Below are 17,005 nucleotides of genomic sequence, written 5' to 3' on the forward strand. Positions count from 1 at the left end.
TTAATCCTCTTTTAACAGAGAGTGTCCTAAAATAAGTCTGGAGTGAATTCCTGAAGTTGTATAAGTTTATATTATCGCTCATTTCTCATGTGTAGGTATTCATACACACACAGCTTCAGGGTAGGAAATCTAGACTACTGTTACTGTAAATTAGATATGGCAATGGAGAAAAAAAATAGAGCAGACCTACCACTTGCCTAACCTAAACTGAATCAGGTCAAAATCCTAGTAGCGTTAAAAATTTCAGCTAATTGCACTGTGCTTCTGCAAACTGTGTATTCAGCAGGCACAAGCTGCTATGGGTACACATATGGCCAAATAAAAGCTGTCATACTGTTATAACATCCTTCTGCAGCAATTGGCAGAAAAGATCCACAGAATCCTAAAAGTCCTTTCTTTACCCAGTGCTGTGAAATGTCATGTTGCACGGTGTATAGCTGTTGAGTGTGCCTGCAACAAATGACAGTTTCCTGCGGAGAGCAGATGTGCCCACATTACATAAAACACATTTCTAAAAGAACAGATACCAACTACATTGTTTTTTAATTAGTTGGTGGTCACTGGAAGTCCCATGTAAGATGTCATCTCATTCTAATTACCCATTTTTCCACTCACCCCTTCAAGTGCTCATCATTACTTTTCAAAATGGTATTTGTAATGTTCAGTACTGTAGCACCCAACTTCTGGCCTCTTACAGCATTTTAAGTTCTTTACCCTGAGTCAAGAATCCAGGGTCTGGATCCACTATGATGACTGTCTAACTTTGCCAGGTCTAACTTTCATGGGTCCTAGAACTCCATACAGACTATCTATTATAGCCCCTATCATAGATTTAGACATCAGAGATGGTAATTATGTTCAAAAGAACTGTTCAAACAGCCTAGTGAATCAGACTGCCAGATCCTGGAGCTGATTAAATTTACTTGCCCATTTTAAACCTAAAAGCTCCTCAGATGTCTACACACAGTGTGAGAAAAGTCCTGCACGTGGTGGTTACACTCAACAGTTAAACATTTTGTAGGATGCCTTTCATGGGTAAGGCTCAAGTGTTCCTTTGGATACAGGGTGCCCCTCTTCGAAAAGGATGTTCTCATCAGCAGTTTGCAGCTGAGGCAACTGAAAAGGGGAGAACTGGTACAAACCTGTTCAGGCTGAGAAGGACAACAGTCTGCCCTTAATTTATGTACTTGTAGCATGAACAAAGATCTGATCTACTTAGTGACAGTGACATCATCTTAGGCCTTTAGCCTCCCAATGGGTTACATGGAGAAAATTAATGTCCTGGAATAGAAGAGTCTTAGTTTTATAGAGATATTTAGATACATACGAATGTCCTAAATGCTTAGGAGAATTTGCATTTGCATTGGTTTTGCCAGAGATAGTGAGCTAGCAAGAAAATCTGAATCTTAGATCCCCTGATATACTGAAGCAGCATTTCCTTGTCACTGTAGCGTAATGCTTCCTTTCAGCCAATTTCATTGTCTGTAAAAGAGATTCTGCTTATGTAGGCTAATCTGCAGACACTGACTCACTATTGTAGTCTTTTATGCTAGTAGCCCTTTCCAAAGTAAACACTGGTTCATGTTGATGACATCACTCAGAGGTTCGGAGGTGACATGATGGCTCTTTGGATCTGAAGGCTGTTAGTACGTTCTACTTCTATCTAAAAATCGGAACATGAAATTGGCCTTTGCTGAAGCACAAGAAAGCATACACTATTCTATGTATTCACCAGGTAACATTTTTTCAGTCACTAGGAATCAGCCTTCAGCTGACTCATATTTTTCTAGGAATGTAGCTTCTCCTTTTGTTATTTCTAATTCATAAAGGGAACATTCTCTTTTTACCCCTCCAAGAAAGATGAGGTTTTTGGTGTTCTGAACAACTTTAAGGGTTTTTCTCCACAAAATGAAGAAAAAAATTATGACATTAAATCTGCAATAGTAATATAGATAATTCTATATTCAGGAATAGAAATATAAAACAGGTATTTCTGAAATGGGTTATCAATTTCAAGAGGTCTCAGAATCATGCAGGAAGCCAGAACCAAGGGCTGCAGCAACATTTCTGCAATACTCTTCATCTTTGAGGTAGAAGTTCTGCTTGTAAGAGCTGATGGACAGAAGTTGGACAGAAGTGCTGCTCCAATTACCACACATTTCCAAGAAAGTAAAATAATCAGAGATATGTGATTTAGGAACCAGACTGTTGGATGACCAAAAGACCATGCTTCCACTGCCCAGTTTAAGGAAGATTCTTCTGATGTCACTTCTAATGAGACTGAGCTCGTAATGTGCCCTTGTGGCCAGGAAGGCCAATGGTATCGTGGGGTGCATTGGGAAGAGTGTTGCCAGCAGGTCAAGGGAGGTGATCCTGCCCCTCTACTCAGCCCTGCTGAGGCCTCATCTTGAGTACTTTATACAGTTCTGGGCTCCTCACTACAACAGAGACATGGAGCTACTGGACAGAGTCCAGCGTAGGGCTACGAAGATGGTCAGAGGGCTGGAGCACCTGCCCTATGAGGAACGGCTGCAAGAGCTGGGCCTCTTCAGCCTGGGGAAGAGAAGGCTGAGGAGGGATCTTAGTGTGTACAAGTACCTGAAGGGAGGGTGTCAAGGGGACGGGCACAAACTCTTTTCAGTTGCCCTGTGTGACAGGACAAGAGGCAATAGGTGGAAATTGAAGCACAGGAAGTTTCTTGGGGTATACACCTTTACTGTCTGCAAAATGCAAAAAAGGTAGCAGCTTGCTTTCAAATTCTTTCTGCAACTTTACTTCTTTATACTGTTTTCTCATTATCCTTGGTTTCAACACTAATCTGCAGCAGTCAGGGGAATAATTAGAACTTAGGGCGTCCCATAGTACCTTTCTGACCTAGTAAGACTTCAATTCATCTCAGAAACAAGCTTACCTATAGTATACAATGCTTTTCTTAGTGCCATTGTTAGTATCTTCTGTACAGCAAAACTACAGATCACTAGTTCCATCCTTCTGATATTCATCTCACAGCCTTTGTCATTTGTTTACACAGAGAGCAGTGTGGAGAATTTACACAAAATAGCAACGTCCATTCAGTTTTGCCTGAGTCTCTAAATACAAATAACCACAATGGGCTAGATCTGGCACCATAATTTACACAGAACTTTATGCCACAGTTAAGTCTCATTTTTTCAGTTGCATGTTATAAACAGAAACTTATGCATACATATTTGGATTCTTTGATCTTCCTGGTTTATACAGCCTTACCTAGATTATATAAAGCAAAACCAGAGCAGGAAGAAACCCTGACAGCGATATGACTAAGATCTAAGCATGGCATGGTGACAAACACATGGAAAGATAGGTAAAATTAAAGATAGAGTTGCTGGGACTCAGCTCTTCACCGCATGAATGTTTTCCTAAATAGTATGGAACAGTTCCAGCAAGAGAGGTTGAATAACACACTCCAGAAGAGCTGATCGCTTAGTGGGCATGGATCACTTCTGTAATGCATGTTTCAAATTCTGCAAATAACATATATAAAGTGAAGAACCGAAAAATCTGGTTCCTCATGTACCCAATTAAGTGCTCTAACTATTGGATTACTTGCTAACTGAAACTTCCTCTGCTGTCTCTCTTCTCGTTTACTTCCTTTTCCCTTTATTTCCTGACAGCAGGGCTAGTTCATTTATGCCGGACAATGCAAAGCAGAAAAGGTACATTTCTTTCTTGAGTTTTAGTTTGTTTGTTTTAAGGAAAATTTTTCTCCTCGGAATGCCAATTAAAAATATTCCACACATTTTCCCATGCACTGAAAGAGAAAGCAGTCAGTATCCTAAGACTTTACTGAAGGCTAGCATTCATAAGTATGAAGTATGTGAAATGAATGGAAAAGATCACTCAGATTTCTGTGAAAAAAAAAAAAAAAAAAAAGATCATAACTTTCATGCCATTGATGCTACCAGCTTCCTGTAGAGAAGCTGGAAATACTAAAGAAAACACAAGAGCATATAAACATCCTGGTTTAAACTAACACAAACAGATGTTTCACCTATTCTGGGAGTATCAACTGAAATAAAATGCTGAACTATTAGTATTTGAGATTGTTCTTTATTATGCATGTCATAATCTTTTATTCTTTGGTTGTACTATCTCAGGGTTATATACATATCTGAGTAGCTGCCTATGGAGAGGGCACAATCCTTCTAACTTGACAGATGAATGGAAAGCCTAAAACATTATCAAAGAGAAAGGGCTATCATTTAATTTCACAGAAAAAAAAATAGATTAATACTGCTTTTGCCGAAGTTGGGCTGACCAAATATTCACAAATAGCAATAGCAGTAAAACAGGTTTGAAGATCCTGCTGTGATCAAAAAGCTTATAGATCCAGGACTTTCTTCAAGGATGGATGAAAAACAACAGTTAATCATTGATCAATCTCCTGTGAAGCATGTCAGGTAGACAAAGTTTCCCCTGTTGTCAGGGGAGTATTGAACTGACAAGTGAAGCAAAGTATCATTTATCAAATATGGACTTGCAGTGCATGGAGATAAAGAGCTTACCAATCCTATGATTCTATGATGTGGGAGAAATGTCCTAAAAGGTGGCAAAAAATATTAGAGGCTTGTGCTGCCTGGATGCTGATGATAAAAACAAACACTATTTTCTTCTGGAAAGCATTAAAGCACCTATTTAAATATAGAGCATTAATTAGATAAACACCTTCAAGTAAAAGCAGACTATTTTTCTTGGATAAATACCAAAGCCCTTGCCAAATTCTGATTATACAAAAATTAGCCACTTTTGAAGGACGTGAGCACAGCAGAGTTCTGTGGGATTTGCAACATGGATAAGGCTATTAATCCATTAAATCCGGTTGCCTGCTGCTGAGAGTGGCCAATTCCTGAGGCTATAGAGAAAAGCAGGCAAAGTAACAGGAAAATGAGCCACCAAGAACCCAACATAAGGCACCTAGCCAATTGTATAGTTCTGAACGTATTTATTTATAAAGATTTACAAACAATAGGAACCCATCCAGCATTCCAGGAGCTTTCACGATAATTTAAAACTCATAATGTCAGACTGCAAATTCTGTAATACACTGAAGTAGGCACAAATAATATACTCCAAAACTAAAGGAAATGGCATTGCAAAAAATAAAATCATGAATTGAGTAACGCCCTCACATTAAAGACTTATTCTTAAGGGACAGAGGTGAAAAAATAAATCACGCTCTTGTTATTATTGGATTATCAGACTGCCTGCTCAGGTAATAGACAATGTAACTCTCATAAAATAACACACACGGGTAAAACACATGACAGTCCATGCAGAGATTACTGATATGTCATATCTTATCTTAAATATTTGATGGCTCATATAATTTTTCAAGACAGATGCATCTCCAAGAATACCACTAATACTTCAATAGCTACTATTAAATAATAAGACTAGAACATACATCCTACAGCATCCAAAAGCTTGGGTTTCTCCATCATCACCTCAGATTATTTTACTTAAATTTTACATGTTTCAGAAGTTCACTTTTCTATTCTATATTCTGAAGCTTACTGAAAGTACTAATACATACCACTAAACCTTTCCATAAACAATTCTAAGAGAATGCAAAACAAGTGGTAAGCACAAGATACAACATACCATTTGTTTGTGATGGCTTTACACATCCATCCCAAACACCTGCGTGATACCTTCACATCACACTGCTAAAACTTCCTTCTAGCATGCAAAAAAAAATTTTTTTTGGTAGTCCTATTTCATACAAACATACCTTTGATATTCTGGTCTGGACCAATGAAACAGAGGCATGTGCTATAGATGTGTGATTCTTAAAGCAATGCATGTAAAAAATTAGCAAATAAAGCACCATACTGCTAATGTGTAAGCAAAGCATTGTGGAGAGGAAACAAAGAATAGGTTACAAAATATCTGAACTCTGTATGCACATAACAATATATGAAATCAAATGCAATGTGTGGAGACACATTCTACAGAAATGGAACATTATGATGTTGTTGGTAAATAAAAGCATTATGATCTTTTCTTAAACGTATAGACTATGGCACCACTTTTATTTGGACTGATTTCTAGTACCTTGTCCAAAGTTTCTCATTTATACACAATCATGTTGTATGTCAGTCATCTGTGTAGTGCTATAAATCCAGACTGAAAATCACTCACAAAATCGTAGGCATACAGCTCATAATGGTATGGAAAATTCTGTTGAATGATATATGCATAATGTACCTGGACTAGAAGTACATCATCATTTGAAAAATAAATATGGCAACCACATAGGAACTCTTCCTGAAATACTTATTCTATGCTTAGGCAGAATTCACCTTGACTCTAATGGGAAATGACACAGCCATAATTACCACGAAAGGTTAATACTGCAAATTACAACAGCAGAAACCTGCAATACTCTCTAAGCCACACGAGTTTTCTGCTTTACTTCTTTACAATGACTTTTTCTGCTTTGCTACAGAAGAGAGGCACACTGAAAAAAAGTAGCAGAAGACTGCTAGCAAGTTTTCACTATTTGGTACATAACATAACTATTATTTTATTTAAAAAAAAGTTGGTAACTCTCACCAACTAAAATGAAGTTTTCTGTGGGTATCACACTTGACAATGGTATTTCTCACTGTGGTAACTGCAAGTGGGAGCCTTCCTTAGTTATCTGCCTAATCATTTAACCACTCACACTTGCCCAGCAACTAGCCATCAAGGACCTAAAGTTCTTAGCCATCCCCGTTTTAATACTGGAACAGCAAGTTAGAATTACTATGTGAGTAACTTCTTCCTGGTGAGATGTATTTCCATTGTCATAGCTGCAGAAAGGAAATCATGTGACTGGAGAATCCAGTACTTTCACTCTGTGACCAGTTCATTTTCCCTGCCCTCATACTGACCCTTTACTGACTGGCTACTTCAATATTGTTAGGTGCTGTCGATTATTCAATCCATAGTAAGAGAAACAAACATTTGTCACTTACGTTCTTGAGTCATCCCACAGCACACAGTAGGGATTCAATGTACCCTAAAAAGTAAGCAAATAAAACCATTAGTTACTGGTATACAAAAGATATATCACGTTTGACCTAATAATTTATTCTGATCTTCTCCTACAAATGCTTATACTCTCATGAATTGGTACCAGTGAAATTGCAAATGGTAAAGATTATTTCTAGCAAAATATTTAAAAAGCACTTGAATCTGAAAGCAGAGTATCTCCAATTATATCTCTTTGACAAGATAAGCATAAAGTTGTTAATTAGATATATCCCAATAAGTTAAGTCTTGATTTGACCAAACATTCCTGAGTGTGCTCAGAACTGAACAGCAGGTCTCTGGAGAACTTGGATGTTAAAACAGTAATGTCTTGCACATATCTTGGGCAAAATGGCTGGATGCTGAGACTTCAGATGACCTCACATTCGATATCTATGCACTTTTGTCATCCTAGGGCTAAATCAGCAGAGATTTTTTGTTCTTTTTTTTTTGTTGAGCTCTACCGTTCCATCTCCAATCTCCTTCAAGTCAGTGGAAGATTTCTGATGATTTATAACTTCATAGGAATCTTGTTTTATTATACATCATTAAACTGTGGGTAAAGTTTTAGGAAACTGAAATTTATTTATTATTCATCTCATTTATTTTCCTTCCTGTGAAGGGTTAGGACTAAAACTTGGGTTTCAATTTTGTCTTAATCCTATAAATCTTCCTTTAACAGAACTCAGACTGACTTAGTAGCCCCTGACTAACTAAAACCTGCAAAATTATATTCCTATTCATCATAAATGTTGGATATTCGTAGAACTCAGAGCTATATAAATACATTAGCTATAAATGCAGAACAGCAACACATTCAATAAAGTCACAAGCAATTTGAAGAAAAAGGTGAAATGAACTATTTTCTTAGGGATAACTTGTTAAGTTCACTTAGACACAAGACACTCCAGTATAATTTTATTCTGCAATGTGTTTTATTTATAGAAAAAAAGATGGTAATCTGTGAAACATCTATTAAATATTTGAATTCTTCCATCCACCTCTTATTAAAGACAAAAAGGTCTGTTTGAAGAGGTCTGTAACAGAGTTATTTACGGGAATTTTGATCCTCTACTTCAATAATTTGCTGACTGCATTGAATTCTATGAATAGAGTATAAATATTTAAAACCAACATATACTTATGGCACTTTATATTAACATAGCACTGTACAAACATAAATAAAGGATGTTCCATTCCCTGAGGAATTTATATTACGAAAAGAAGAGGAGTGAAGAGGGCATAGGACAAAGCATTGAACAAAAGGCACATAAAGATTTAGAGACCATGTCCTACATCACCCGCCAGAAGTGTTCAGCTACATTGATGGAACAGGAGATAGAAGAGTAAGACTTAAGAAAAACAAAACAATGGTGCAGAATTAGTCTTTTTTTTTCTTTTTTTTTTAAAAAAAAGAGGCATTAATTTGTGTCCTAAGGCTATATGAAGAAATCCATCTCCATGCAACCTGATACAGCCGTAAACCTATTTGAAATGTACTCCTATAGCTAAATTGTAATACGACGTTGCAGATCCATCTGGATCTGTTTTTCCTAAGAGTGGATGTTAGACAGTTTGTGGTACCTATTTGCACAGCACAAGAAGAGAGAATTCAAAAATGCTTCAAGAAAAAGCAACAGAAAAAAGAAGTTCCATTCTATAAAATTCCCCTAAACATAAGGAAATAACAGTCTTTGCAGAAATCTGAAACACAGTAAAAACATGTCACTGTCATTCATAGGCGTCACTGTTTGAATGGATTCAGACAAAAAAGTGAGTATGTTTGGCCATTGCAGTTATTAAGGAAAGATAAAGCAGGATAAATACTACTCCTATTCCTTAAAAAGGTCTTGTATGAGGGTTTGCACTGCCAGGTACAGATGCTAGCAAGGGCACAGCAGCCTTTTTGTTTGATATCTATGTCAAACACCCTTCAAGCATTGCAGGCACCAAAGAAGCTTGTCTTCCTGTTTTCTTCTTAGCCTTTAACCTATTTATTCCCCTTTTCACTGTATTTCTGGGTCTGGCTTCTTGGCAATATCTCCCATACTGCAGCTGATGATCCAGCCCGTCCCATGAGGGCAGCAACCTTTTATCAAAGTTCTTGCCAGTTAATCACTTAACTGCAGCTAAGGAAGCAGCTACTGTGCTAATGTTTATGACTGTTGCAGTAAAGATTTACACACTACAATACAGGACTTGGATAAACTCAACAGAGACTGATATGTTTGAGTGTGTGCATATCTCTCTGCCTGGCACATAAAACTGAACTTTCACGATGCGACTGGCAGCTTTGAAAGCTATGCAGCACACTGCCAACTGCTTTCAGTTTCATTAAAAGCTTGCTGTCCTATGCTACTGCTGGCTTGCTATTTTAGTGTCTCTTGAGTAAGTGTTCTGTGAAGTTAAAAGATATTTGTTCATATTCTCTCTAGAGCAAATAGTTGCTGTTTGCACAGTTTTTAAAAGATTAATTTTGGGGTCTCTTCAGTTGAGCTACAGGAAAATGTGTTCACACATTCATTAATATGTGGCCACAGTGAATAAGAGTAGGTATCATGTTTTCTAAATAACAAATTGCAACCTTCTCATACGGTCAATTTTATATGGGAATTTATCTGAAAATCCAAATACCATGCTATATTCCAAACGTGATATACAATTGCGATTTAAAACTTCCTCCACAAAATAACCCTTTGTTTTTACTAAATGCCTAAATTTTAACATAAAATGCAGCACTAATGATACATTTTTGAGTATATAAATATTTTAAGCACATTTGAACTAAACTTATTAACTCTTATTAAATTATTATATATTTCCACAACTTTTTTCATAATCACTTAGCTAGTATTACTTACTTTAGTCAATAGGTACCGAGGTAAAAGAACAACATATATGGGCATACTCCCATATATGAATAAACATACTTAGGGGTTGCTTAAAAATTAGTCATTAAGTCTAAGTAGTTACACACCTCTCTGAATAGTGAGCATTTCAAAACCAAAGGTTTGAAAAGAACAAAAATGACAAGAGGCATTCCAAACAAAGTAAATGAAATCGTATGTCTCTATTCTATTTTCCATTTAATAATTAGTCATGTTTAATTGGCATCATGATTAATTTGTGAGTCATTAATATAGAATGTTCAAAATCTAAATGTACAGTAATATTATCTTTATCTTTTTTCATGCAGAAGACAATGCCTGTTGCATAGTAATATATTATAATTAAGTGTTCTATTCAGACGAGAAAATTATGGCAAAAAAGATTAGAATTAGATTCAATCTCAAAATGTTCATTTTTAGGTTTAGGAATTTGTTGCAAAAACTCAATGCCTGGATTAAAGTATAGGACAAAAATTGAGCCAAAAGACAAAAAAACCTGTCTGGAATCTATTGACAAGGTTATTGTCCTTAACATGAACTCGTACAATACTCATTACTATACTTTTACAGAAAGACTGACAAAGCCAGGTGGTGATCGATGTCTTTAAATTGCCTTTTTAGATAATGAAATTTTATCTCAAAGATTTGGAAACTTGGTAAAAGCCTGTTCTGTAAATTACTGAAGTTGATCAAAAAATCCCTTTAGAAATTTTCAAGAATTTCAGACTGAACATTGACTCAGTCTTTCTTTAGTCTAGTCTTGTTTGTGTAGTGCTGTTTTTAATAGCTTGTGATGGGCTTATCAGTATTTTGAATGATGACACATAGCTAACTATTATTATTTTATTTGTTTATTTTCCATGCTAGGCGGAGAGGAACCTCATGAGGTTCAACAAGGGCAAGTGCAGGGTCCTGCACCTGGGGAAAAATAACCCTAGGCATCAGTACAAGCTGGGGGCTGACCTGCTGGAGAGCAGCTCTGCTGAGAAGGACCTGGTAGTGCTGGTGGATGACAAGTTGACCATGAGCCAGCAAGGTGCCCTTGTGGCCAAGAAGGCCAATGGTATCCGAGGGAGGTGATCCTGCCCCTCTACTCAGCCCTGCTGAGGCCTCATCTTGAGTACTTTGTACAGTTCTGGGCTCCCCACTACAACAGAGACATGGAGCTACTGGACAGAGTCCAGCGTAGGGCTACGAAGATGGTCAGAGAGCTGGAGCACCTGCCCTATGAGGAATGGCTGCGAGAGCTGGGCCTCTTCAGCCTGGGGAAGAGAAGACTGAGGGGGGATCTTGTCAATGTGCACAAGTACCTGAAGGGAGGGTGTCAAGGGGTCGGCACAAACTCTTTTCAGTTGTCCTGTGTGACAGGACAAGAGGCAATGGGCGGAAATTGAAGCACAGGAAGTTCTGCCTGAACGTGAGAGTGACGGAGCCCTGGCACAGGCTGTCCAGAGAGGTTGTGGAGTCTCCTTGTCTGGAGATCTTCAAGGCCCGCCTGGATGCAACCCTGTCTATCATGCTCTGGGTGACCCTGCTGAGCAGGGTGGTTGGATTAGAGATCTCCAGAGGTCCCTTCCAACCTTACTGATTCTATGACTAATGACAAAAGTAATTATAACCTTATTCTTTTCCTACCGTCTACCCCAGAGTTTTCCAAATAGTCATTTCTATTTTGAAAGCCAGAAGCCATACTCTAATATTCCTTATCTACAATCCACATGAATAGTACCACAATTATTAAAATAATGGGAATTTAAAACTGAAATTGAGAAATATCATAAACTCTTCTCAATATCTGAGATCAAAGCAAATATTTTATTTCAAAAAGAGTCTTTCTTAAAAATGGGATTAATTTTTGGTCTACATCAGAATATACTCACTCCATTAAGTTTTCAGTGAAATTTGTTTCTTGCAAGAACAAACATTATGCAAGAAATTACAATTTTTATTAATATAGCTGATATAACTTATATTGGAGGAAAAAAAAAAAAAACTCCCCCCGTAAGAACTCCTAAAAATAAACAGGCAACTCTGAAAAATCTCCTCAATTCCTCATCAATAAAACTCTAATCTTAATGTTAGGTACTACAGGTAGGAATCAGGGAAGTTTATATCCCTCCACTCTTTCTTTTTTTTCTGCTTGACTTTGTAATAAATAATCAATGAGATTTCCTCATAGTATCTTTTTCCTGGGAACTGAATAGTGGACCATAATGATGACTGGTGGTAAATTAGTCAGTCTCTTCCAACCTGGAGTAAAACGTGAATTAAAGATCTAGAGTTTAAAGAGATTCTATCATACCTTTGCCTGAAGCCACTAAGTCAAATCTGCTATTGAAGGAAACACTTGGAACTCCACATGCTCAAGCTGAATTGTTCCTGTGAGACCATTTGACCCACTGACTATAACAAAAAGTCATAGCTTTACAATCCTTACCTAACAATACTATTTACTAAAGCTTTAATAGCTGTTTCTTCTCTAATTGTCTCTTTACGACTTTATTTAAAGTAAACTCTCTTAGTAATAAAAAAAAATGAGTTCATATTTTATGCCTTCACATAAATTACTCTAAAGTCTATTATATATCATTCTTTCCCAGATATCTTACATGCTGACAGCCTAAAGGAAAATGTTACTGTGTATTTTTTCATATCCAATTACTCATAGAATTATTTCAGATTCAAAACATTTTTAGTATAACACTACAGGATGAAAAATACAGAACTAAAAATAATTGAATAAAAATCCATTAAATTTATAAAAAATCCAAGCTAAATTGGATCCATAGTATTTTTTTCAAAAATCTACTACAAGATGCCAGGTACAAAGAGGCTTTTGAATACAACATAATGAAAGAAAAAGAATGAAAGGCCTGAAGCACTATTTGGCTCTGTGACCTACACAAGTAACAAAAGATTAAGTATTCAGCACAATCTTACGTTATCAATTTTATCTATGAAAGCAGCTAATGGATAGTTTTCTATAGAAACTGCTGTTTAAATGAAAACCTCAAAAATCACAGAATAATTAATTTTGTTCTACATTTATACATGCATGAAACAAGCATACATTCCCTTCAAAATATACTAAAATATTCCTGGGCTTAAGTTTTAGCAACTCAATTGGATTTTAATAAGAGATATCTAAAACAATTCTTTGTATGATTCTTTCTCTCACATGATCTGATAGGTACTCTTGGAAATGCATTTGTTCCTGTCTTTGTACTCACGTTAGACAGATGTGCCAGTTCTATCTCTAGGAAAGAATCCGTAGTTTTGGGTTCAGGTCGTATAGTGACAACGATGATTTTTGAGTTAACAACTGTAAAATTCCTGAAAAAAATCACGTAAAAATGGAAAATTTAACTTAATAGCATTAAATGAGGCTGCTGCTATTACATTAGAAGAAGCATCCCATGGATATTTTCAACAACTTTCTGTGCCAAATATTTAGTGAGAAAATATACTTGTTTGGAAGTGGTAAAACAGTCGCTAGTTACCAACCATACTTAACGCATTAAATTTGAAGAGGAACAAAGATAGCAGAAGCGCCAGTCTTCAAGTATGATTTACTAATCATAAAGGCATATTGATGACACAGACATTCAGGCAACATTTGAATACACATCCTCCAGTTCTCTCAAGGCAGACCTGCTAGTTGTGTTCTATATGAGACAGTCATTTTTCTTTCAAAGTGCTGTGTTGGCTTTTTTTTCTGACTGTTAACTGTAAAAACCTGAAGATGGATGAGTTCCATGGGAGCATCTACATATCCATTATTTCTACACTGCTTTTGTGAAAAATAAAAAACCCATACTTGCCCAATTTTTTGAAAAATCATTGCTTTTAGTAAATGAGTGGGCAATTTCATCATCTAAATATTTTTTAATCTATAATCCATGGTTGTGCTCTGATAGAAATCCCACTGAAAACAATCAGAATTTCTCACTGATGCCAGACTTGATTAGGTGTCAGTAATGTAGATATGTAATCTGTAGATGTAGATAACATGGCACATGCTTACCCACAACAGTATTTTCTGTTAATTTTCTCTAATTCATCACCTAGCTCTCTTTTTATGCAAAATATCTATCAGTATATATTGTGGCTGCCTTTCTAGGACAGATCTAGTATTTCCAGGGTTGTGTTAATACAGACATAAAGAGATGTTGACATGATGTTCATGTCTGTGATCCTTGCTTTTTATGACCCCCTCAGGCTTAGAACAATCACCAGCTACCACATTGACTGTTTTTGGTAATCTTTATGATGTTTCCTTTGCATATAATGCTGCTTTCAATAAAAAAAACTGTGCAGATCACACAGAAAAAAGGATGAAACATCACAGAAAGACTTACTCACAGGTAGGTATTATTAATCAAACAAAAATCTAGGTAGTCTAGATGTAATTATAATACACAGTATCAACTTTTTTTTTTTGTTTTGTTTTAATTGTTTGTTTTCTCTGGGGAAATGGTATTTTAGAGAGGATTCCATTTTGCTGGATCACTAAAACAAGAATCACCATGGCTATAGTAATGGAAACTTAACTCAGCAGATAGCACAAGGAATGAAATGATTGATTCTCTTCAGGAAGGGTGAACTCTAATCCAGTATTTCTCCAACAAAACATATAATGGAAAAATAATGGAAGAAACTTTCTATTTGGTTTAATTCCTGTTTCTCCACTTTGTTTGTATTTAGTTATCTCACACATTTATTGACAAAACATCTCTCTCTAGCAGACTAGCATTTAATGCTGGGCTAACTCAGTGCATTCTGTAGAGACAGAGTAATGAAACTACCACTAACCTTAATGCATGTACAGTAGCTGAATACCCATAAATATTCCCAAGTAAGACATAATTTAAAAAACCCAAAACGAAAACTCTACATAAAGAAAAAAACTTTTTCTCTAACAGGTCTTAATAGGTGGAAATAGGGCTTACTAGCTATTAAAAAAAAATCATCTATTTCAGAAATTTACATAAGTGAATTGCTGATACTTATGTACTTGAACACAGTAAATCTTCGTGACTGACTAATTGTTGTACCTACCTCTGGTACAGTTCTAATAGTTCTTGGATGAGATCCAAAAGAGCATTTAAAGTGCCTAGAGTGCAACTTAGGTACATAAATTTTGTCTAGCTCTCATAAAAACCCTGCCTAGCTCGTTAGGTTCTCAAGAGTCTCTAGAAGACTTTTTCACCAAAAAATAAATGTAACTGCCTACATTGCTAAGAAATTATGTCTGTACCTCTCACTAGTGTCCTGGCTGGGCTGAATGCCTAGTTATATATCTCATATTTAGCCATTTAGATTAGTCTCTGGAATAATGTGATCTGGCGTGTGTATTCTAAACTCACATAACACAAAAGATACCACTGAATTCAGCTCAAAGCATTGCAGTCACAACAATTTCCTTCGGAACCATTAGTGCCAGTGGTATTTTTGTTGAAGACCGCTTTTTGTACAGCAGCTTAGTGCTGAGAATACTTTTCCAGGAATTTCAGTAATCAGCTTTTACAAAACTTTCCTGGAGGCAGAATATATGGGTTGCAATCCCTCTCATACTTGGAATGACATCTCACACTTCCTGGCAAGTGCATTATCTTATAGATTATTATATGACAAGTGGAGAGTGACTTCACCATTACCTCTTTCTCCTTCATTCATCTTTTTTTAAAGAAAACAGTGAGCCTATCACTGATATCAGAAAGGACAATTTAAGTATCTAAGCCCAGGAAACTGTTTCAAGCTTCACAGAGCCCTGATCAGATCTGTAACTAAATGCTTTTAAGTCTGGGAGAGAGACAAGGTTTCAGATGTAAATTTTTGTTGGCATTCCCTAGAGGCAGGCCTAGCTGTCCGAGCCCACCCACCTGCTGCCCTCTGTCATTTGTGCTACAAAGAACAGGATTTCATACAATCAAATATTTTTTTTTCCTCCTGCCCTAATGTCTGAAGAAAACAGGAGCAGATCTCATGAGAAGAGTTTAAAGCTCTCTGAATATTTAACTGCAGCCAGAAGAAGTCACCTCTTTCATCAGGTTGTCAAGTCTAAATTAGGTGGCCTTTGAACTCAAACACAAGCCCATCTTTCTTATTTTACCTTATTCATTGTTTTGTCTATCTTTATTCTCACTAAGATCATATTTTGTCATTTTATTTAGGACAGTATCACCTAAGATGCTTATCCAGAATTTTATTTATTTTATTTATTTAGTTATTTATTTTTAATGTGGTACATTATATATAGCTACCACACTTCTAGGCACTGTATAAAAACTAGATGGTTTTACCTTCGTTCACAATTAAGTGTTCAATTTATATGTAATGCTGTTGTGGTGAAGCACTTCACTATGTTCAGTGTGAACATGGTTATCACAATAATTCTTATTACAGTTAAATAACATTAGCATAAGTACTAATGAGTATAAAATGTACTATAGTCTATGTAGTAAGTATAATATGGTATAATGAGTATATATTATATAAAGTATATAATGCGTATAGAAGATAATTGATTTCCATTTGAAAAACAGAAGCAAACAAAAACATACCTTTTCCAAACCTAGTGAGATGAAAGGAAAAATTTAGTACACTCCTGTTCCCAAACACATGCAAAATGATAAACCACTCTGAATAAAGGTTCCTTTAAAACTTGCATTTTAGTTCTAATTTTAGAAAAGAGTCTAATGGCTCAACAAACTCAGCCCTAAACATGGTTGCAGGGTTGTTTTTTTTTTTTTTTTCCCTCCCAGTTCAGAGTTGTGCCTAAATGAATATTAAAATAGTTTGAATGCATTCAAATTGTTTAAAATTGTGTTGCCTTTATGCAACTATTGTTGCATAAATGATGTTACTATTTTAAGGTCATGATCTTGCATATGATCACCATGGGCAAAAAAATCCAATGTGATACACTTCCTGATGAAGTAAGAGATGTAAGCTGTAAAAGTTTCAGTACAACTTCATTATAAACGTTAAAGAAGTGGAGAGAAGTACAGAGGCACTAAGCTCCTAGCAAAGAAGAGACTGGAGGTTCCATGGAATGTGTTGTA

General features: G+C 36.2%; 1 protein-coding gene across 1 annotated transcript in view; it reads right to left on the reverse strand.

Moving 5' to 3' along the window:
- The window catches only part of ADGRB3 (adhesion G protein-coupled receptor B3), a 460,553-nt gene that overhangs the window by 177,106 nt on the left and 266,442 nt on the right, over positions 1–17,005 (reverse strand). Inside the window, exons 14-15 of the mRNA XM_062571088.1 lie at positions 13,172–13,274; positions 6,999–7,042 (exon numbers count right to left, since the gene is read on the reverse strand). Of these exons, the coding sequence (XP_062427072.1) occupies positions 6,999–7,042; positions 13,172–13,274 (147 nt within the window). The remainder of the gene's footprint in view (positions 1–6,998; positions 7,043–13,171; positions 13,275–17,005) is intronic.

The sequence above is a fragment of the Rhea pennata genome, chromosome 3, assembly GCF_028389875.1.
Source record: "Rhea pennata isolate bPtePen1 chromosome 3, bPtePen1.pri, whole genome shotgun sequence".
In the NCBI taxonomy this organism is placed as follows: Eukaryota; Metazoa; Chordata; class Aves; order Rheiformes; family Rheidae; genus Rhea; species Rhea pennata.